General features: G+C 40.7%; 1 protein-coding gene across 1 annotated transcript; it reads right to left on the bottom strand.

Moving 5' to 3' along the window:
• Positions 1 to 814: 814 nt before the first annotated feature.
• On the bottom strand, positions 815 to 13,745 carry LOC104402449 (astacin-like metalloendopeptidase; the record flags this gene model as incomplete). The annotated part of the gene is made up of 11 exons (XM_010010333.1): positions 13,677 to 13,745; positions 13,494 to 13,518; positions 12,445 to 12,582; positions 10,983 to 11,100; positions 10,262 to 10,440; positions 6,372 to 6,453; positions 5,426 to 5,553; positions 3,548 to 3,663; positions 2,897 to 3,122; positions 1,632 to 1,750; positions 815 to 1,041 (listed from the first exon to the last, which is right to left on the bottom strand). Coding segments are annotated over exons 1-11 (1,427 nt in total), but the record flags the coding sequence as incomplete, so codon positions are not given.
• Between the last annotated feature and the right edge of the window lie 8,726 nt (positions 13,746 to 22,471).

Here is a 22,471-nt window from a genome sequence, read left to right as displayed (position 1 = left end):
TCAATGGACTTCACATTAGATTTTCAGCCCTCATGTTTACAAATTATTTTAGTAATACTCCGTGGACAATTTCAATACCTGACTCAGGCCACAACAAATCATCAACAATAGGTTGATTCCCTCTCTCTCACTGCTTCTTCCTGCCACTCTTAACTGTTTCTTTGGTTAAATCTGTTCCCTGACCTGGTTCATCTCACAGAGGAGTAGTGCAGTTCTTTCAGTTGAGATGCTGTACAAACATCCAACTTTGTACCTTCAGTGTAAAGTGGTGATTTCCAGCCTAAGGTAAGGCCTGTACAAACTGTATAACTGAGCTTGGCTTCAAAGCATAAATATGTGTCTGAAGGTTTTTCTGCATGCATATTAGAATGCACATTAGAGTTGGGTAATAACATCAGTCACAATACAGGTTAAAGTTACTACATTGCCATATTCTGAATTGTTTTATGGGTACAGTTTCTAGCAGTAGAAATTCTTGAAAATCTGCTTATACAGTTTCAGTTCTGCTATTGCAACACTAGCAATGGACATAGTATAACAAAAAGCTTCCAGTCTCAGACATCCCACAGACAGGAACATTTCTGAAAGCTTCCAGTCTCAGACATCCCACAGACAGGAACATTTTTGTCTATAATTCCCCATGTAAATTACACCACCATAGCCATAAGACTAAGAGATCAAGCTTCAAGCTTTTCAAAAGGTATCAGGGAGCTATATTTCTTGCTGAGATTAGTGGCATCTTGACTTTTACCTGTTGCTAGCTGCTCTCTTACTTTCATTCTCTGTTTTCCAACTCCCATCTGTATAATACTACCTGCCAAATGTATAACTCATCACAAATCCGGGCAGCTCCCAAACTATATCACTGTGAAATTCAACCAGCACAAAGTTCCCAGTGGAAGTAAAGTCTGCAACCTTCTCTGTCCCACAATAAGGGCCAACTGCAGGTGACGTAGGTCGACTTCCATCATGTATAAGCAAGTAGTCATAGATGCATCTGTCACTATCTTCCAGCTCAAAGGATAACATTTTCAGAGATATCTGGAGAAAATACAATCAAAGCACTTTGCTTCCAGGTTATATCCTTTTCTCTTACTCTTTGTGTGTAACAAGCACAAATAGTCTAAATTCCTTATGTGCAGGCACCATTTTTTGTTGTGTTTGCCCCACAAACACATCTAACATCCTGATCTTAGAATCATCCCGTACTGTAATGCAAATTAGTAGCGTATTATTTGCTTAGTTCCTTGGCATTTGGATTGGAAGGAGAAGCAAGGGACAAGATTGATCTTACACACTTTGATTCTTCTCTCTAGAGAAATATAAAAGCAGCACTTGTGCAGTGTTTCAGTTTTCTAGTGGAAACTCTTACCTAGGGATTATTCCGAACAAAGCTACTGGTACAAACCTAATTCCTAAGAGTTCACACACATGTAAAGGTTTTTTCCCTTGCTGCATACCTCAGATACCAAGATCCAGCATAAGTTCTTAAACTGGATTTTTGTGGTGAGCTTTTTACTCCGAGAATGCCTGCTCAGAAAGTGGCATTATAACTGTTATTGTACAAGGCAAAAAGTGATTCCACTAGAGAACACTGATGAGACCCACAAATTAACAAATCCATGCATTACCTTGTATCCTACAGGAGAACTGATGACCCAGAAGCATGCTCGGTTTTTGGGGTATTTACTGGGGTAGTTTGGAGAGGTGATGATTCCATTTGACTCTGTGAAAGTATCTCCACAATTCACTGAGGAGTAAAGGAGAAAACCAGAGAAAGGCATATTAATGAGAGTGTTTTGGCAACAGAAATGAGCTTGCTTATGCTATATTATTTTCTTTCTTGAAGCCAAGGAAGAATGTGTTACCATGAAAACCTGCTGCTGACATATTTAATTTCTTTGCTTAGTATTTTTATCAGCAGCTGTACTGAAGGAACTAAACACATGGCTGCTAAATAACCTTTTGGAGGACAGGGAACAGCTGCATCTAAAGCTATATCTGTCTTTACAATTGAGTGTTCCTAGATTAGCACAGCATTCCAATGGCTACAGCTTAACTGCACTTTCAGACAAGAATTAGCTCAAGTATTTAAGGCTGCACTACCAACCTAGAGCTAGTGCTGTCTAGAAATGATTCCATCAAGACTAATGCAAAAAGACTAAAAATGACACATTTCTAAGACTTCTTCAATTTATGTTTTAAGAAAGTTTGCATTTTGAGTTGAAATAAGGCAATAATGAGTTATTTGGGCTACTACCTTCTAACTGAAAGCATGTTGCAGCACAACAGATTTTTATCTAGCAGTCCATAAGACACTTGTATGTTTGTAAAACAGACACTCAAGTGACCCCAGTAAGCACTGTGTTTCATGTGACATAACAAGTCTTTAATTCAGAGAGTATAAGTTACCCAAGGTTAGTACCAATCCTGTTGCATTGAATGCCACAAAATCTTCAATAACACATTGCTCACGTATTGGCTTTACAGTCCATTGGTTGAGATTTCTTGTTGAGCTCTGCAGCCTGTGTGCTCTTTGGCTGCACTGTTCCTGTAAGTTACAGTCATTGCACGGTTTTATTTAAAGAAATCATTCTAAAGATGTGAAGCAGCCTAGCAGAGGCTCTCAGGGCCTCCAGGTAGGTGGATTCTTAGGGGCTACCTCTAGGTAGGTGGATTCTCAGGATTACTAACATGAAGCCCATGCAACATCCCATTTTCTGTTTCCTGCTAACCTTCAGCCCCATCATTGCCTGATCTGCATTAGTAATTGCTGTGGAAGTGTGAAGAATAACACACAAACAAACTTCTCTGAAGTATATGTTCAAAATCTTCAGTTCTTCCATACAACTGCTATTCATGCTGTTCTTCAAGCTCTGTAAAGGAGTGTTCATACCTCTGCTGTAGGAGGCTCTGAATCCTGTGGCTGTAATGCTCTCGTCACTGGCAAATTCTACCAGCATTGTTGATCCAGATGCCACTAAGGAGGGCAGTGGCCCCTTCCCGCAATATTTGTCCAGCAAGACAGGGGAATTCTTGCTGTTTCCATCGTAAACTTTTATATAGTCAGAAGAACAGTCTGAGGAGGGCTGGAGATCAAAAGCCTCAAACTGCAGGAAAATCTTGAGAAACAAAAAAACAGATGTTGGGTTGGAAGCTATACACAGGGAAAGATTCAAACCATCTAATTGTTATGAAGTGAACTAGGATTTCATGTTCACTTTACTATCCATGCAGTACTGAAACTTTACTTTCCATATAAAGAGAGCATAAAATTTCACCTAGTTACCCCTTTACTGAGCCCAGTGATTGATGTTTGACTATTACTTGTCTTTGAAAAGCCATCCAATCTTAACTGGGTAAAAATCAAGTTAAATAATGCATCTGTCTTATGAAAATTGTTGAGACTGTCTTTTAATTCACTGCTTAACAAAATAAATGTCTTGGCTCCATGAAAATGACTCCAGAGGATACTCATAATAACGAAATAATGCTGTGTAGCTTTGCCACTCTGGTTCAAACCTATTTTAACCCTAATAAAACTTACCTTACTTCGACGGGTGCGGATCAGCCACAGGCAGTTGCTATTGTTTGGGTACGGAGATGGGTAATTGACAGAGGAGAACAGGTCTTTGGATTTAGACAACACAGAGCTACAGCAATCTGAAGGGAAGAACCAAACAGTGTTGAAGAGAAGAAAAACTCCACAAGTGTCTTCCAGGAATGACTGACAAGTCTCTCCAACCATTTGCATCAGTCAAACTTGGAAAAGAGAAATGAATTATAATGCTTACAGTTGTGCTGATGTTATTCAAAACATGTGAGGCAAATAAAGCTGGTTAAGGTACTTACCTCCTTCAGCTACTAATGTTTTTATAAAGACAGTGAGGTTTCACTCACATAATTTAATTTTTCTAAACAAGGCCTGGACCTTTCATGAACGTCCTTAACTTCAATCGCAGGAGTAGTTTAAATTCCCATCAGCAAATGTGTGTGTATTCCTAAATGTATGCAGAAACCAAGCTTGAAAACTAGATTCTGTCAAAGCAAAGACAGGGAGTCACTGGAGGAGAACAGTGAAAGAGAGCACCAAAGTCAAGCTACAGACCTAGTGACTGGTATTCAAAGTCTGATTTCATCTGTCCTTTGGCTTTCCACATGTGGTCTCCATTTATTGTGCTATGTGTAAGTCCCCAGATTAAAAGTTATGAATATGACATCTGAACATAGGAATTTGACATTCTTCTCTTGCTCCCTGCTTTCCCTGGGACAACTGGACATTTTGTCCTTTTTTTAGCCCCTGAGTTGTCCTTGTTTTTTTTAATTTAGCCCTTTTCTTCCAAAACATACAGCTCCAATTGTGAAATTACATTATAAGGGTATTGAAGTAAGAATTGTTTCCAGCTCTACATATCAAGAATAAATATCACCAAATACTGTCACTGTCTTTATTATCACTTTATTAGTACAATTAAATTATCACTGTCTTTGAGATCTGACACTTAAATTGTAAACTTGTCTTATCTGAAGTTCGGAATTTGGGAGGAACCACTCTCAGGAATGATTTCTGTACCTGACTATCCAGCTGAAGGAATCCTGATTCCCACTAATTACTGCTGTTTATTTAACAGCTCTGACACAATTCAGAGCAGAATTTGGTACACTAATGTGTAGGCTGTGTTAATGTTTCTTGCTGTTTTGGTGGAAACTAACTGAATAACATCTCAGGAAAGTCAAATACCATATAAATCAATTAGCCTGTGTACTGGGAATTGAGGCAAAAACTGCATTGCAGGAGCATGGTGTTTTAGCTGTGTTTTGTGCATCTCAACTGCAGAGTTCCTGCTACAGAGGAATACTTAAGGTATTTATAGACCTTAAGATACAATAGTGATGGATGTAGGTAAGGAAATAGAAAACTATACAAAAAGTCTGGGGAATTTCCCTCCAAGAGGATGTTCTGATCAGCCTAAATGGCACCCGTACTTATAGCCCTGCAGTCATTTTCCAATTGAAAGAAATCACAAACCTGCTGGCACTACTGACGCACGTGACTTTATGCTATAATTATGGCTGAGGATAGCTTATGTGCTTTGCAACCTTCAGATCTTTCCTGAAGTGAGAAGTTGACAGAGATAGCAACCATGATTTCTCTGATGGGTTTTGCTTATGTCAGAGAGCAGGGACTAAGTGAGGATAACTCAGAATGACAGTCAGTTATTCAAAGTAAATTGCCATTTCCAAGGCAGCAGCAGCAGCTTGACACAGAGACAGTTCTGTTTCCATGTGCATAACAGCCCTCTTGTAGGGCAAGAGAGAGATGTATTCAAAGGACTGTGGGCTGAGTTCCTTTGGGGGATGTCTGACAGTGCCTACAGACATCAGCTGTCTGAGGATTCATGTACCTTCTATCTACAGCACTTACTGCACTTGTAGAGCCTGTTGATTTTAGCTACATCCAAGTTACTCAGCCCTTCTCTCTGCCCAATGGGTATAGAGGGGTCAGGAACTGGTACAATAGTTTGTTTCCCTGGAGTGCTGGAGAAATCATACCTGTAGAAATAAGAAAATCACATTTCTCTTAAACAGTGAAGTTCTCTAACTGCATAATCTTAGTCTTCCCTGAAGAGGATCAGCATGGCAGACATTGTGAGCAGCAGCTGAAAGCACGAGACAAGAAAAAGCTGCACTGTCCCAAGTGAGCAGAGCTTTCACCAACATCCTAGCAAAATGAACTGAATCCCACCTTCATGGTTCCAGAGGCAGAGGGGCAGAAGCAGTTCTGTCTCAGTTACTAATTGTTCATTTGCCATCTGCAGTTTCCTGCCTCTGGCTAGACAAGTTTTATTTCATGGTTTTGTTCAGAAGTTGTGACTTGCTAGTGGAAAGAGAGGGGAAGCTTGTACATTATGTACTAAAACGCAACCTTAGTGTTCCCAGATGTGCATGAGGCAGCACAAAACATCTTAATGATGGAAAGAAATTCCATCTTTCTTCTCTCTGACCCTAAATATTGTTGTCTGATCAGCTGTTACTTTGTTAATGAAATCATTTAGACTTGAGAACTGTTAAATCAGTGACTCAGTAGAGTTAGGCTCTGGACCACAGCCATGTCAAAGGCCTCTACCAAGAGACAGGAGTACAATGAAAGAAGATGTCCTAATTTTTTCTTCTATCCATATCAACTCTGTTTTCCAAGAATCCTGATGACAAAGGAAACATGCTCACCCTTAATTATGAACATTAATTTAGTTAAGTGAACAGCAAAAAGCATTCCCTTTTGGGAAGGAGCAATTCCTTCTTCCTAGATCTGAGCAGAAGATCTGAAAGTTGTTAGCTCCTTTGAAAAGGCATCTCAGAAAACAACTTACGCGCCATAGTGCATCACTGAAGAGTAGTCATAGGGAAGGCCCAGATTTTTGGAATTCACTTTTCCAAAGTTCCCTTGTTCTCCTTTAAGGTAGAAAAACAACATTTCATTCAGAACAATTACTGCTGCTCAAACAGTACGCTGCCTGCTGTCATGATCTTAACAGTAACACACAATACTTGTTCTTACGAGATCTTGGATCTATCAAACCCACCAGAGCTTTTTGAAGTCCATGGGAACTCATTTTCACTCTATCTAGTAAGTTTCAGAATCAAATAAGTCAAAAGATTTTTTATAATCAATGAATCCATTCCACTCTTAAAGGTATTCATCTATCCATCTTCGTTAGGGTGGCTCCAAATACATTTCAGTGCATTGTCTTTAACATTGTAAGCATCCAATTTATGTCTCCAAAGCTGCATCCATACTTTGAGAGGGTAATCTGGCTTACCACCTAGATCAAAAATCCAAAGGTATATGGGGGTGACCACCAGCCTGCCTTGCTAACTCCTTCCACCAAAGGATTATAAGACCACAAGAGAAAGGTTTGCCTGTCACTTGCCCTAAAGGACATCTTATCAGCCATGTTCTGGCCCCATCTCTGGTGAAACCCAACCCATCAGCAGTGACTCCGGTGAAGTGATATGACTCACATGAAGTAAGGGGACTCAGTAAGATCAGCTAGAAACACTCTGAATATAGCTGCTAATATAGCCCCTCTCATCACAGCTGCTGAGCACCGCAGAATGATTAGAGTCAAAAGAGACCTTAAAGCTCATCCAGTTCCAACTCCCTGCCATGAGCAGGGACACCTTTCACTAGAGTAGGTTGCTCCAAGCCCCATCCAACCTGGCCTTGAACACTGCCAGGGATGGGGCAGCCCGAGCTTCCCTGGGCACCCTGTGCCAGTTTTCATCTGTTTAGTTGTAAGAAGAACGTATGAACTAAGAAAGTGTTACACTGACACAGGACTGGGGCCCAGCTTTATTTCTCTAAGCTAGGCACTAAAGCTGTTCATCAAGGTTCCTAGGATAGCCAGAGGAGAGGGAGAGGAGAGACACAGTGGGAGATAGTGTCATCTGAAGATACCTATTTCTTTCTCTCCATTGTCTGGAAAGCATCAATATGAATTGCACCCCAGTTTTCTTGTCCATGGTAAGACAGATGAGCAAGCAATGTCAGAGCAGGGAGCTGAGTTCAGTCAGCCTAGCCTTGAGGCTAATGCCCTAGCCACTGAGCACTTCTTTCCAGTTCAACATCTGTACCTTCATTATTGTAACTAGTGGTTTGTAAACCACAAACCATCTGGACAAGAGTTCAGGATTGGACACTTTGTCAGAAAAATCTCTGCAGGCTACAGAACTTGGCTGGCAGGTTTGCAGTCAGAGCCAGCCTCTTCCAGTAATGTCCATCAGCACTGGTCCCAGTGAGGGCTAGGAAACACAAAGAAAAGCTTCAAAATCCTGAATTACAGAAAGTTTGGGAATAAACATGAGTTTGGAGCTTTTCATAGCTCGAAAACCTCAGCTAAGGCTCAAACTGGTTCTCAACAGCATTGGCTTTCCTGACTCTGCTGGTTTTATCTCAGCTACTCTTATCTGTTAAACTGACTTCAGAAAGAATTATCAGCAAGTGCACAGCTTCTTTTGAGGTGATGAACAGAGAACACAGTTCAAATGCAGTGAAACATTTAAGCATATGACTACTGTTTGGCACGTAAGTAATTTGCTGAATTGATTTGCTAAAAGAAGAGAAAGAACAGCAGCCTGGCTGTGCAGAGGTGCTGCCAGCACACTAGTAACTGCCTCATCACATGCCAGAGAGATTTGGCTGTATAGACCTGCACATGTGTAGGGACTTACCCTATCTTTTCCACTCTAAAAAAAATCTACCTCTGCCAGAATCTAAGTGTAATGACTCAGAAGAGTTGAAAATGAAGCTTTGGCTGAAGGCTCTGAGTACAATTTTTTTCTTCCTCCAAAGTTTGGGAAAAACAAGCTGAATTTCAAGTAGCAAAGTGGAGAACAACCCATGAGGCTGCATTTTATCCAAACGAAGAAGTAGGATGGCTTCCAAGGTAAATTGCTGGGTAAAAGCAAAACCCAGCAAACATCCACACCACTGGAGTCCTGGCAAGAGAAAAACAGCTTGTGTGGGAGAGCTGGGAAGCTGCACAAGGTCCTGAGGTCTAGTTCTGCATCATGGAGGTCAGCGGAAGCTCTGCCTTCAGCACTGTTAAGAGCAGCATGTTTTTACAGGAGATGCATACTAACAGTCCTCACAAACATAACTGATGCTTAATTTCCTTTGCCCTGCACAGCTTTGCATTGTCTTACAGTGCTGGTGCTGCACACACTCTGCATTTCAACTCCCTTGTCACATCAATCTTCTCAGCCTCCACTCTGGGTGAATACTGTTAAAACACTGAAGATACACCCCATCTTCCTTTGCATGGTCTTGTCATCTTCACCTCTTCCTCCTCTTTCATGCTTTTATGATATTGTGCCTGAACCACAGCTTGGTTACCTCTGTATCCTTTAGGAGTGATGACACCTGAACCTGTGGACTGCCCCCAGCAAACCTTGCATAAGACTTTATGCATGTCTGGTATCTTTGGTGTAACTTCATGTTTTCAACTCCTCTTTCCTAGCACATCCTTTGCTAGCATGTCAAACATAGCATGCCCTTGTTGTACAAGGGCAAACAATTCATAGTAGAATTACATCTTAACAGTAGAGCTAAAACCTCAATAAAGAAGAGCACAAATGGAATTTACTTAGGATATCATGGGAATAGCTGAAAAAAAGTTTGGAGAACAGTGTGTTTAGGAATTTGTAATAAAAACAATCAAGTTCCATCTGGAGAAAAAGATAGATACATTTTCAGCTGTGCATGACACTGAAGAGTTGAATATCTTATTTGTTGAAGAGACTACTTAGAATCTGGTATTCAACTGTCCAGCCTCATTAACTACTATTATTCTATAATGAACTAAATACACTACTATCTTTTTACAGTTTCTGGGGTGACCAGCTCCCTTAGAGCTGTCAGATAAATGATTCCTTGCATCCTTTCTTCCCCTACTTTCCTTCTTCTTACCACTTCCACACTTTCCCTGGGACCTCCTAACATTCTTTCTACCCTCCACAGAGTCAGGAGCCCTGTATGTGCTCCCATCTTACCAGCACACAGATCAGGGGCACATGCCCAAACTATTCATCCTGCATGCCTTTCCCTAAATAACATCCACTTCCTTTCTCTTTACAGATCTACCAATCCTGATTGCTCCCCATTGCTCCTTCTTTTCATGGCTTCTTCTTTCATGTGTATTACTCTCCGCTCAAGGAAGAAATAATTCCTCTCACATCATGCCAGGTCCCAGAATTTTGCACATGCTGATGGCTGCATGTGCTTCCATTGTCTCCACGGTGTCTCTTGTTCACATTTTAGGCTATGTGCATTTCACTCACTGCCACTGCCAAGATGCCCACCCACTGCCTTCCCTATTTCCATGGCTTTCCCCAAAGTAGAGCTGATCCACCACGATCTCTGACTACTGTGTTTTACCCCACCTCAGCTGAAAGTCCCATAGTCTTTCCTCCTTTGGCCAAGTCTCTGCTACAACAGTTTGCATTTCTGATGATCTTGATATTTTGGACATAAGGTAGGGCTAATTTTAAGCTGTGTCTGCCTTGGAGGACCACACTAGCATAAGGTGTAGCCACAGAAATTCCCATAGTACGAACACTGAACTAGAAATTCCATCACACTTAATGTGCTGCTGCTGCAATTCAGCTCGCATTAATCATGATTCTTATTTGCATTGCTGTTCCCAGGAGAAACATTCTCCATCTAAAAGTGTATGTTTTCTCTAAGATTTAGTGGACATACCTGCCACAATATGTTCCCACATAATCTTGACAAACCTGTCCCGATCGCTCCGTGCCTGTTCATGGATGAAGCCCAGTGCGTGGTTCATTTCATGCTGAATTGCTCCTTTATCCATGCAACCATTTTTCACCAGGCCCACTGCTTGACGTCCTCCAATTTTTCCAAAGTAAGACCAGCAGCTAAGAACAGGCAATCAATAACCAAACTGATCACATTCAGCAAATGCAAAGAAATGGATGTACTGATTGTGCCACCAAGGGCCTCCAGGTGTGCAGCCATGGAAAGGGACACGCTGGTGTGAGATATCTAGGCTTCCAAAAGCTGCCAAACTACCCAGAGGTGGAAATAAAGCCTTTGAAGCTTTATTTCAATGATATATGAGATCATGTTTATATGAATGATATGTGATATGATAAATGAAGCAGTTTAAGTAGTTAAGCAAAGAACCTGAAACAATTGTACTCCTTTAATTTTTTTACAACAATTAAGGAAAAGACCTCATTTTGAATTATAGCCCATTAAGTCCACACATACATATATTCCTGCAGTCCATTAACTGATGTAACTCCCAGTATGCCTAAGGAAGAATGAAGGATTATACCTGTTCTCTGAATCTTGACTCTTAGAATGAAAAAGGGCAATTACTTAAATCCAAGTGAAACCAGAAAAGCAGCTGAAAGACCTTTTGTGTGCTTTTGCTCTCAGGAGATCGGGAGCTTACCTCTGCCCACGTTCAACATACACATAGTCCTTTTCTGTAGTGCGGTTTACAAACTGCACACAGGTCAGTGTGGAAATCTCTTGCAGAGCATCAGCAATCCAAGACCTCTCTGTCATGGCTAGAAAGAGAAAGAGGCCAGGAGAAAGCCTCCTTGGTTAATCAAGAAGGGGCATTGATGGGGTGCATTCCTTTAAAACTTCACAGCACTCATTGGCTTTTTATCAGAGAAGCAGAATAAAGAAAAGGGCACAAAGCCTTCAGAAATCTTGGAGTTGATTGTACTTTTAAAGGGAGATGCAAGAATCGTGGCTGGCCCTTCTGCGTATTCTATAGGAGACAGCTGATGGAAAGCAAAAGACTGGCATTATTTCTTCCATTAGATTCAAAAAATGACAGTTTCAGATACAAATAGTTGGATTACAGTAACCCAAATGGGCCATCTGCCTGAAGCTAAGCACCAAAACCCCTATTTTGTTCATCAGAAATATCCACACACCCCTTGGAATCACCTGGGCCAGCCAGCGTTCAGAGGCTCTGAAGGTTACAGTGTTCCTATTAAAGTACCAAATAAAATTAGTGTTTATCTCATTTGAAACATTCTGGCCTCATTTGGCTTAGTCAGTTATCATCTACAACTGATTTGTATCTCAATTTCCTCATCTTTAAAGTCTGAAGAGAAGGAGGTAGACAGAATGACCCTCACCTAACCACAAGGGTATATGCTCCAATTCTGGAAGCACATGGGCAGAGGAGCAACCCAGATAACAGAGAGACTGGGCTTTCCTCAGCTCAAATGATAACACAGATTCCCTTTCTCCAGGAATGGGAATCAGGCACAGGCTGTTTTTCACTCCCATGCATTTTATTTCAAGGTAAGATCATCTATGAAGGGTCTATATGGAAGCCTCGGCAGGGGAGAGATGGAAGACCTGCACAGCCCATACGAAGTCTTCTAGATTAAGGCATTGGTCCTGCAGCCTTTTGCACAGAACAGAGCTATTGACTGACTAGAGGGAAATAATAAGGGAAAATCTCCAAGGATTTTTCCTTTCTTTTTGCCCCTAGAGGATTTCTAGTGTGGGAATATACCTATGGAAGATTTGAAAGAAAATCTGCATGTTGAAAAAGTGCTCCTAGTGGTAATCTTGACAAAATTACATTCATAATGTGAACAAATTATATTTCTTCTCCTGTACTTGCTAAATATCAAAGTGCATTGTAGCTAACAGGAACAAGCTAAAATTAGTTAGCTGGTATTTATGTAACTATTGCCCAAGTAACCACACATTTTAGTGTCTGTAGGTGAAATGTCTGGAGTTTTAGCCAGTCTACCACAGGGCTAGCAGATTAGCAGAGACATGTCAGTAGATCCTCATTTGGACAAAGACTGCTTTTGGTGCATGCCACACAAACACAAAACAGGAAGAAAATCACTTCACAGCAGCCATTGGTATACACTCACAGAAATCAGAAGAGATGTTAATTGGGACCTTGACTAGTCCATCCTGTGACTTGGGCCATAAACAGCTCTCACAGTTAATTGCACTGCGCCGTCCTCTTCTCAGGAGGATTTCTCCTTTATATACAGCTATTTCACTGCCTGGCAGGTGAAGAAAATAATGAACATTAAGGCACTGAGGAGGAAATGGATGTGCAAAAGGGAGGTGAGAGGTATACACTAACTAAGCTTCTGTGCCTTCACTGAAGTTCATTTCCCAGTAATGTGAAAAAGGATTAGTATATTAAGATCAAGTGAATGGAGCATTCATAGTATGCTAAGACTAGTTAAGTCTGCCTTGCTTCCTGGATAGAAGAGATTAATATTAATATAGATGTCATAGTGCAGCTGTAATCAAAGTCATGACTAAGTATACTTCATCTTAAGAAGCTTTAGGAGCCTTCAGAGTGGAAGGCTAAGTATTACAAGTCATTGCTCTCTTCAATAGAGCTTGTGGAATTAAAGAAAATCATAACTGACCTCTGCAAACATGGGATGAATCATACAAAAAAAATTACTATTTTTATCATGTATATTGAATTCATGCAAGATTAATTCCCAGGTTATCTGTTAATTTAACCTAAGACATCATGACATAATAATATGTGGATTTAACATAAGACAGTTCTAACTCCAAAATACTTGGAATACATTTCACAGACAAGAGGTATGCACAAAATGTGCAACAGTCTTGGGTACAGCAGGCAGGGAAATGCCTTATCACATAGGAAAGAAATCAAAGTGAAAAGTATCCTGATTTTCTGAGGCTACATATGGAAAAGAACATTTCATGTAGCAATTGCTCAATAAGTCTTCTTAATTTTTGTATCATGACAGCATAAATAATCACACTGAATGTGACTGTAAAACACATCTGAGTTCTGTGAATTGTTTTCCACTGATGCTGGAAAATAACTTCAGAGAGAAAAACATCCTGAATAATGAGCATGAGGTATAGAGAAGCAGCCCCACCAAACCCTAGTTATTTATATAATAATTACAATCAAACTCACCTAAGTCACTGTTTCTTGTAGCTATCTGGAAAAAAAAAGCATATATTTTAATACATGCTTATCTCCATAGCATAAAACTTCCGTTATGTAGAATCACAGCAGTAAAAGCTTGTAACTAATTTTAAGATAGAGCAACTCAGCAGCAGCAATGTAAATTCTCAGCATCTGCGAGCAGGGACACACCTGGACAGGTTTACCCAGTGCAAAGCTATAAAGAAATGCTAAATGAGTTGGCAGAAGAAAGTACTTCATCTCCACGTTTCCGAGATGATCTTCTCTGCTCTGCAGCTCCGTTCTCAAAGCTGTGGCTAGTTTACTTGGGGCAAGTTTTATGGGAAAGCTGCTGCTGTGGTTGACAAGTGTAACAAAATTAGATAACAAGAAGTATTTTCACAAAACAAACAAGCTGCAGGACCTCTCAGGAGAATTTCCAGGCTCTCATTTCTTATTTATCTTCAGAAAACAGAGGAAGTGGAGCAATAGGAAAGAAACCCCAGCAACCTTAAAGTGACTCATCTTTAATTCTAACAAGCACCCATGAGCTGCTGCAGGTCCCCTTACTGCTGAGCAAGGGACAGGCTATGTGGTAGCAGTCTGTTTACAGCAAAAGTCAATGTCAGTGAACTCTGGTCTATCCACACTGACTACCTGCCCTGGAAACTCCTCAGCTTGCTACCAGGAGCCACCTTGCTCTGTCAGCCTGCCCCCTCTGTGCACAGCTCTCAGCCAGGCACTGCTGGCCAGGAGCACTGGAAATCTGCTGGAGCCAGCGATGAGTCTGATTGTTGGTTGGAATTGTTTTTCCTGTACCATATCTTGCAATCTAATCAACGCTGGCAGTGACTGTGTGTCTTGCTGGAGCCTACAGATAAATAAAACCACCAGCTCCCAAAGTTTTGGCTTCCCACCTGGGAAGCTCTCCTTCCTTTGATGTCCATGAATAGAAAAAAGTCCTAGAATAGAAAATAGTCCTAGAAAACCCACACTGTCAGAGTAAGCCACACAATGGGAATATTCATGTTGAAGCCACATGAATACCACCATAGGCAGGCAGGGGTTGCTTTTTCCTCCCACCTTCAGCCCCTGCACAAATATTTGGGTGCTATAAAATCATAGGGATTTGCTGTGTCAGATCTTTAAGAAGCAGGCAAGAAAACCTTTGGAATTACCTGCAAAGGCAGAATTCAGGGGAATCTATGTGGTTCAGAGCAGATCAAGATGACAGAGAGTGTCTTTCCAGATAGATGTATGGGCTGGTTCTTTGTTTTTAAGTACTTTGCTAGCAAACTTTTAGCGGATATTACGTAAATCTTTGCTACTAATATTTTCATTTTACCCTACTAACAGTTTGTTCCTAAACTTTCTCAAATATTCCACATTTTTGTGACTTCCACAATTCATCTACAGTTATAATTTCCACATAGATTATACTGCAATAATGAGGAGCAGATGTAAAGAACTCCTTTTGCTTTGGCTGATAAGACGATGAAGTTCAGAAGTCTTCATTAGTTCGTTGCATTGGTAACCAGAGCTCCTCCCATACAGTTCTGAGCAACCTCCATGTCTATTCAAAATTCAAAAGAAAGACAGAGGAAGTCACAAGAGGACATTTCTGCTGCTGCACATCATAAATGACAGGGGAGACAGCAGAAGTTAAGACAATAAAAACAAGAGAACAAGACCAGATGACTGTTCAGAACCTGGAGCTGGGTCACTCCAGCAAGAAGGGATGGAAGGGTCCTTTGAAGTTCTGCCATGCAGTTTTGCATATCCATTCCTTGACTCAGGAGATTTATCACATGGTTTAATTCATTTTCCTGACTGCCAGAAAGAATTGGGTATTTTTCAAGTCTAATTAACAGACCAGAGTCTCACATCATCTGATAACACATTATCAAAAGTTGTCTCAAATGCAAATTTCCTTTTTGATGCTCTTTGTCTGCTTTAATGTTCCAGCAGAATAATGTTCAGGGCTTGGTTTATTATCTATCCAAATAGTTCGACTACACAGCTGTAACTCGCATTCTTTCTCCTGTTTGCCTTTTCTTACACTGTCTTTAGTAATTTCTCATTCTTAGCCACACTGTCCTTGATCTGCCACGTATTTTATCACTGCTGCTTGTTAGTAATTTCACACAATATTTATCATGTTCTTAGTGATGGTTCCTTAATTTCACCTTCATTCTATGACAGAGAATGAGGACTTCTTTCACTATGTAACCAAAGTCCCTCTTGGCATAATATTAAATTACAAAGGTAGAAAAACAAAACACCTGTCAGTGCTTAAGCATAGATTTTTTTCCTACCTCTGTATCTAGAACAGATATCATCAGAAGCAACAGGAATATCAGCGCAATGATCCTCCCATAACGAGAAAGCATAGAAGGCACTTTCCCTGCCTAAAGCATTAGAATGTATGAACCTCGAGGAAAACAAAGTTCAGGAGAGTGAAAGCCCATGTGATTGTCTAAGGATGCAGTGGAATATCACTCTGATGCTCAGTTTCTCAGACAATTGCTAGTGAACAAGGAGTTGGCTTAACTCAGCTGTGTATTCACCTTAAGAAAGTTACTACTTTTCAGGAGGATTCAGTTCTCTCCACATGTTTAAACAGGCCAGTTGTTCTTACTACAGTGAGTCCTATTTTTTAAGTCACAATAATAGAAAGTATTGCACTTACTACATGATAATTCCTTTTAAACCTGTTTTGTTTTATGCTACATTTAGACAGAAACCAGATACTGCTGAAGAGCAGTTTAAAATAACTTTAGAACCATTAAATGAAACTATTACACTACATTGTAAAAGGCTGGAAAAAAAGAGTTAAATGATAAAAACATGTACACCACTTCCTTTGTGTTTATAATTATGTTATTTAACAGCTATCTGATTACAGGCATTGTGTCCTTTGGGATGTTAGGATTAGCGAATGCATACAATTCATGCTTCATTATTTACTGATTGAGAGAAGAAAATGAGCTTTCCTGCTTTTCAGTTGCAAGTCAGATAATTAGTTTAGAATAATTAAATCACTGACCTTGATCTAGGGTGAAAAAATGTTTTGGCTTTTTTAGAAAAGGTCAAAATCACAAAAATAAGATTTTTTTAAGTCCTTACTTTGTCCCAGTTACCCGGCAGCAAAAGCAAACCTTTCATAGAAAAGGTATCATAGCATAACCTTGATACACAAAGACTTGAATGATAAGTCTAATTGGTCTAAGACTAATTATTTTAAGGTAATGAGTTGATTTAACTGTAGGTTAGGGCATCTTATGCCATAGTGCATATTGACATAGTTCCACATTTTAGGTACATTTTTATTTAAAGGCTTTCCTTTAAATTCCTTTTAAATACAAAATCTCTAGTGTAAATACTGAGATATGCTAAAATTAGTTTGAAACCAATGTGTGTTGGACTCTGTTTCTCCTAAACCACTCCTGCAGCAGTGTAATCTCTGCTATTTTACCACCATTTATCTTCTACCTTTCCCGTGTCAGAATGGTATTGGAATGTTAGAAAGGAAAAGCACACCTCCAAAGACTGCACTGGAGATAACTACAGGAATCAGTGAGCCTTAGCCTGAGATGATGGTTAGAGACAAGAATCAGCTAGAGCTTTTACATCCAACTTGGTTTTGTCTGGTTTGCAGTAGTTGTAGGCTGAAGAGACCTTCACTGTATTTTTTGAGCTTAATGCATGGGAAAAGTTGGGTTCATGGAGACAAGCTACAAAGGTTAGTTTCAGTATATTTGAGTATCAAAGTATCCATGGGGTGAGTTACATAGGACTGGCTGGTCTACAGCTTCCCTGGTTCTGACAAAACCTGATGTGAAACCATTATCTAGTTGCAAACATCACGCTAATGCATTGTTTTATTTACAAGCACACAAAAGTCCCAATCTGATGCTGCTCTCTAGTGGTTTGCCATTTGCACAAGTGGGACATGCTTCCAGAAACAGTGAGGAACTCCCCATCAACACTCACAGCCCATTTGATCACTGTCTACACAGTGCAGACCAGTAACTGTTTCCTGCAGAAAATGCTTGCAAGCATGAAGTCTGTCCTGTAATCCATGCCAAGAAGGGATGCATCAGTTTTAGCTTAAACTATCTCAAGACTGTTTTAGCATCTGCAGCTTGGTACTTCACTATTCACCTCCTCCTTCTAAATTATACATACAGATGCCACAATAGGTTTCTGAGGTGTTCTGATGGCCCATTAGGAAAATGAGACATTTACCTGCACTGTTTTCTGCTAAAGAGCTTTTAGGCCTTAGGATTTCTTTTATTAATGAGTCATTGAATCACAGAATAGTTAGGGCTGGAAAGGACCTTAAGATTATCTAGTTCCAACCCCCCTGCCATGAGCAGGGACACCACACACTAAACTATGTCGCCCAAGGCTCTGTCCAGCCTGGCCTTGAACACCTCCAGAGTTGGAGCATTCACAACTTCCTTGGGCAACCCACTCCAGTGCCTCACCACCCTCACTGTGAAGAACTTCTTTCTTATATCTAACCTAAAGTTCCCCTGTTTAAGTTTAAAGCCACTACCCCTTGTCCTACCACTAGAGTCCCTAATGAAGAGTCCCTCCCCAGCATCCTTGTAGGCCCCCTTCAGATATTGGAAGGCTGCTATGAGGTCTCCACGCAGCCTTCTCTTATCCGGGCTGAACAGCCCCAACTTTCACAGCCTGTCTCCATACAGGAGGTGCTCCAGCCCCTGATCATCCTTGTGGCCTCCTCTGGACTTGCTCCAGCAGCTGCATGTCCTTTTTATGTTGAGGACACCAGAACTGTAGACAATACTCCAAGTGAGGTCTCACAAGAGCAGAATAGAGGGTCCTCCTAAAAGCTTTTAGAAAGCTTATACTGCAGAACTCAAACACCCTTCTGGCTCTGTAAAGCTTCACTTCACAATATAGGTTATTGATCCTTGCCCTGGTTTGCTTTGGAAAACAACCAAGACAAATGGGTCTAGTGAACACAACTGTAGCTTAGATAACTATACCGAGTGGGTCACCAGCTGGATCATCATGGGCTTCTTCAGAGACCTCTAGGAGACTGTACTTAAACTCTGACTCAGCCCCTATAAATGATATTTATTCCTCAGTCTACTTCTTCCATTTTCATTACATATTTCTTCCAACCCTGGGTATGGAAGAAATCAAATTGCTCATCTGGATGCCTTTTAGAGTGTGTTTGTACTTTCCTGCAGCTCTGGCACTGTAGTGATTTAAGCAGCACTTACTGAGCTCACTCAGCAGCTGAGCTGCCTCTGAACACCTAGGTGAGTGTCATCTGCTCCCAGCAAGTCATTACTGTTCATTGCACTGATTTGTGCTAAACCCCTTTCTTCTGAGCAATGATACTTTCTCTGAGACATCCTTCCTGAACCTGAGATTTCCTTAGACCAACCCTGTATAAGGAATGATCTGATCAGGAACATCCCTGTCCTGCTCCATAGCACATCAACCTAAGGGATGCACAGCTTTTCTGCAGTAACTTTATATCTTGCTTTTCTACCAATACCATCAACTGTGATAGATTTACAATATAAAAAAAATACCTTTTAACCCATCTTATATGTTGCCACTTGTCAGAATTTACATTGCTCTTTATTTTCACCAGATGACTTCCACTCTTCATTTTTGCTGCTCCCACATCTAAGTGTGATTGCTGTCTTTACACAATGTCTACTATACAGTTTATTTCTATCTCAGATAGTGATATTTTCTTGAAGTTTCCAAGTTTTTGTCCTTTTAGTTGCTCCTTTTATCTAATTTCTTTGCTTTCAGGGAGTTCCACTTTTTAAAGTACCACATTACAACTGTGAATTTTTCAGGTCTTTCTGTGCAGCCAGAACTTGGACTTCATACGAACATGGAAATGTATGCATAACATACCCATGCTACATATGCATGGATGTATATGTATTTCCACACCAGCTTTCAGGGAAAGAAACCTGAAATCTTGTAAGAAACAAAACTGGCTCTATACACAAGACACTACTTTGAGATGAAATTTCTTAACAGAGAAGCATCAGGCAATTGGGCAAGAACCAACATTTCTTTCATAAACCTGTCAGGATGAAGCTTCAGAAATAGAATAGGTTTGATTTCTCTGTGTGTTTGTAGGGACGGCATGTCTTGGGAATATACACTGCTAGGCTAAAAAATGACATGAAAAATGTGCCAGCAGGTAATAATGTTCACTACTTTCTTAGCATGTCTCATTCAAAGTATTTTGAAAAAAAATCAAAATACTAAACTGAAAATTGGGATGTTTAGCCACATTTCATAAGTAAAGAAATTCAGATGCTGACTCATGAACAAGTGTATCCAGGATGTCTCAGTAGCAGAACAAGAACTAGAAGGCACGAGTCCCATGCCATCCCTCCCTATGGGGGTTGCTATGCTTTCCTGACAAGTAATACCTGGCAAAGGAACAGAGCCTCCAGTGCTTCAAGTGTCCTCTTGCAAGTGCTTACAAAGTTCTAGACAAGAAATTAAGGTGAGGTTTTCAAAGCTGATTGCTAAAGAGATGCACCTTCAACCACATTTAGGATGTGAAACAGGTGTGCTAGTTCCCAAAAGTGCTTAATACCTGCAACCCTCACAGAGGTCAGGGATCCAGCTTTGAGAAAGGGGTATTGAGGGGCTTGTTTAGCTTTGCATAGGGGAAGCTCTGCTAGAGTCAGTGTTTCTGTGGTTAATGTCTTTATACTTACTGATGAAGTATTTTGCCTTGAATCCCAAGGGCTGCAAGTGGAAGTTGTTGTGGTACTGGGTAGTATGGAATTAACAGAGGGAAGGGGTCTTCTGCAAAGGATTTTCCTATGTGATGGGAGAGGGTTTTGCCACTGTTGTAAGAGGCTAAATAATTGTGATTTTAGTACCAAAATTTCTGAGTTACAATACAGTGTGTGCAGTGATGTCTGTCAGCACAAAACAAGTGCTGTGGATGCTTGATGGTATAAGTGTGCAGGAGTGAAAGACTACAAGGACCCTCTAAGGCCATTTAGCCCAGCTTTTGCTGATCTAGGTATTAATGGCTTTGGTTAGCTTTTTATAACTTAAAATTCACACCCTTTTCCTAACAGATATGTGCTATTGTTAGAATGCTGTTCTGGATTTCTTGAATCATACAGGTAATAATAGTGGTTTGCTGAGGATTCATGGGAGAAGCTGCAGTCCAAGGAGACATTGCTAATGTCCAATAAATCCAAAAGGATTTGTGATGAAGATGGACTGCAACAGGAAGCTCAGCTTGGGGCTAGGTGAGTAGCCCATCATTATTACTAAAATAGCTATTTTCTGGCCACCGTTGCTGACTTCTAGAGCACTGTTTTACCTGAGGGGATACTCAGGTAATGCTACAGTGCTAAGGTTTTCTTTTCTGAAGTGAGAAAGGTTGAGGGTACTAAGCTGTGAAGGACAGTGTTGAAACGAGCATCTAGGTTGTCTTAAGTTAGATTTCTGGATTTTCAGTTAGAAAAAATCAGCTTGTGCTCCTATCTGCCACCTCCTACAGAAAAATTACAGTGATGGAATGGAGCTGAAGTGCCCAGAATGGAGGAAAAAAAGGCAGAAATGGTCAAAGAGCAAAGTGGTTTATGCTCTGCAAGAGGGATCTGTATTTCCAGGTGTGCTGGAGGAATGGGGCAATGTGTAGATGGTTTTCTTGCCCCCATGGAAAATCATAATGTTCTTTGCAAAAGCAAAGATGAGAAATTTAGGCACTAGTATAGCCACATTGTCCTTCCTCAGTTTTGGGATATATATGTTTTTGACAGCTTAAGACCTGACACCACATACTAGGAAAGCTTTCATGAAAAGAAAATGTGCTGACAGCATGTCCAGGAGATATACACATTAAAACCTTAATCCTGCAGACTCCCAGGAGTTAGACATGTAGCAGGTTTGACTGAGTTTGGTTATTGCATTGCTGGGATTTGATAATAGCAGCAATTCAAAGATCTGATTTCTGTTATCTCAGAAGTCTCCAAACTGTGGCTTTTCAATTGCATGTTGTTGGTGAGCTGTTCAAAAGCAGTTTCCATGCTGGGGCTGTCATGCAAGCAGCCCTATCGCCTGTGCTAGTACTGGAAATATGCTGGTACAGGAAATAATCTCCAGCTGCATTATGGAGTCATGCTGGATTCAACCTGTGCACCTACTGCTGTCTCATTTCCTAATAGCTTGGTGGGATTGTTGTAGAGGCACAGCTCTCTCTAATGTGTTATCCATGCCCATACATCTTCTTGTCTCTCTGATGTTTATGAACAGTAGGTGATTTCTAGGTTCTTTCTATCAGTGGAATAGATGAAGTGTGTTGGAGGGGGGAAATCACTGAACAGGCAAATCTGAGAATCTACTGTGGTATCTTAGTGCTGGTTGATATTAAAGTCAGGCATTTCGGATCCCAATATTCTGGAGGGGTGGCAGCATGGGGGGAAGTATTTCAATTGGTCACTTTTTCTCCTGGAGACTGAAAAGGGGCTGAAAACAGCTACATAAGGGTACATGGCTGTCTCCATCACCTGAAGAACTGGATACCTCATGAACAGTAAAATTAAAGCAAGGAAAGGAGGAAGAGGAAAGCAAGGTGACAGAATAGGAGTCTATAGCTGAACCTGTGCTTTGGGAAGGCTGTCTGCCAGCTGTGGAGTTGCCACAGCATCTTTTGCAGCTGTGCTGTGCATAGGTAGTACTTTCCTTGGACGGAGTCAGGAACTGAGACCTCACATCTTAAACATAGTTCATATGTTTTTCAGCAGTTACTAGAATCCATATAACTTGCCTGTGCTTTCATCTCCACAGCAATGCTAATATCCTATCTCCATGGTAGCTCTACAATAGGTAAGCCCAGGTCAACTTTTTTCCTTCCAGAGCTATAATTACTGAGGCACAGCCCATTAGTGAAGAATAATATGAAGGAGATGAAAGTTCCCTTTCTTGGCAGTAATGGTCCTACCACA

The sequence above is a fragment of the Nestor notabilis genome, unplaced genomic scaffold (genome assembly GCF_000696875.1).
Source record: "Nestor notabilis isolate BGI_N333 unplaced genomic scaffold, ASM69687v1 scaffold9012, whole genome shotgun sequence".
Lineage (NCBI taxonomy): Eukaryota > Metazoa > Chordata > Aves > Psittaciformes > Psittacidae > Nestor > Nestor notabilis.
Note: the sequence above shows the minus strand (reverse complement) of the source record. Positions and strands in the feature narration are given on the sequence as shown.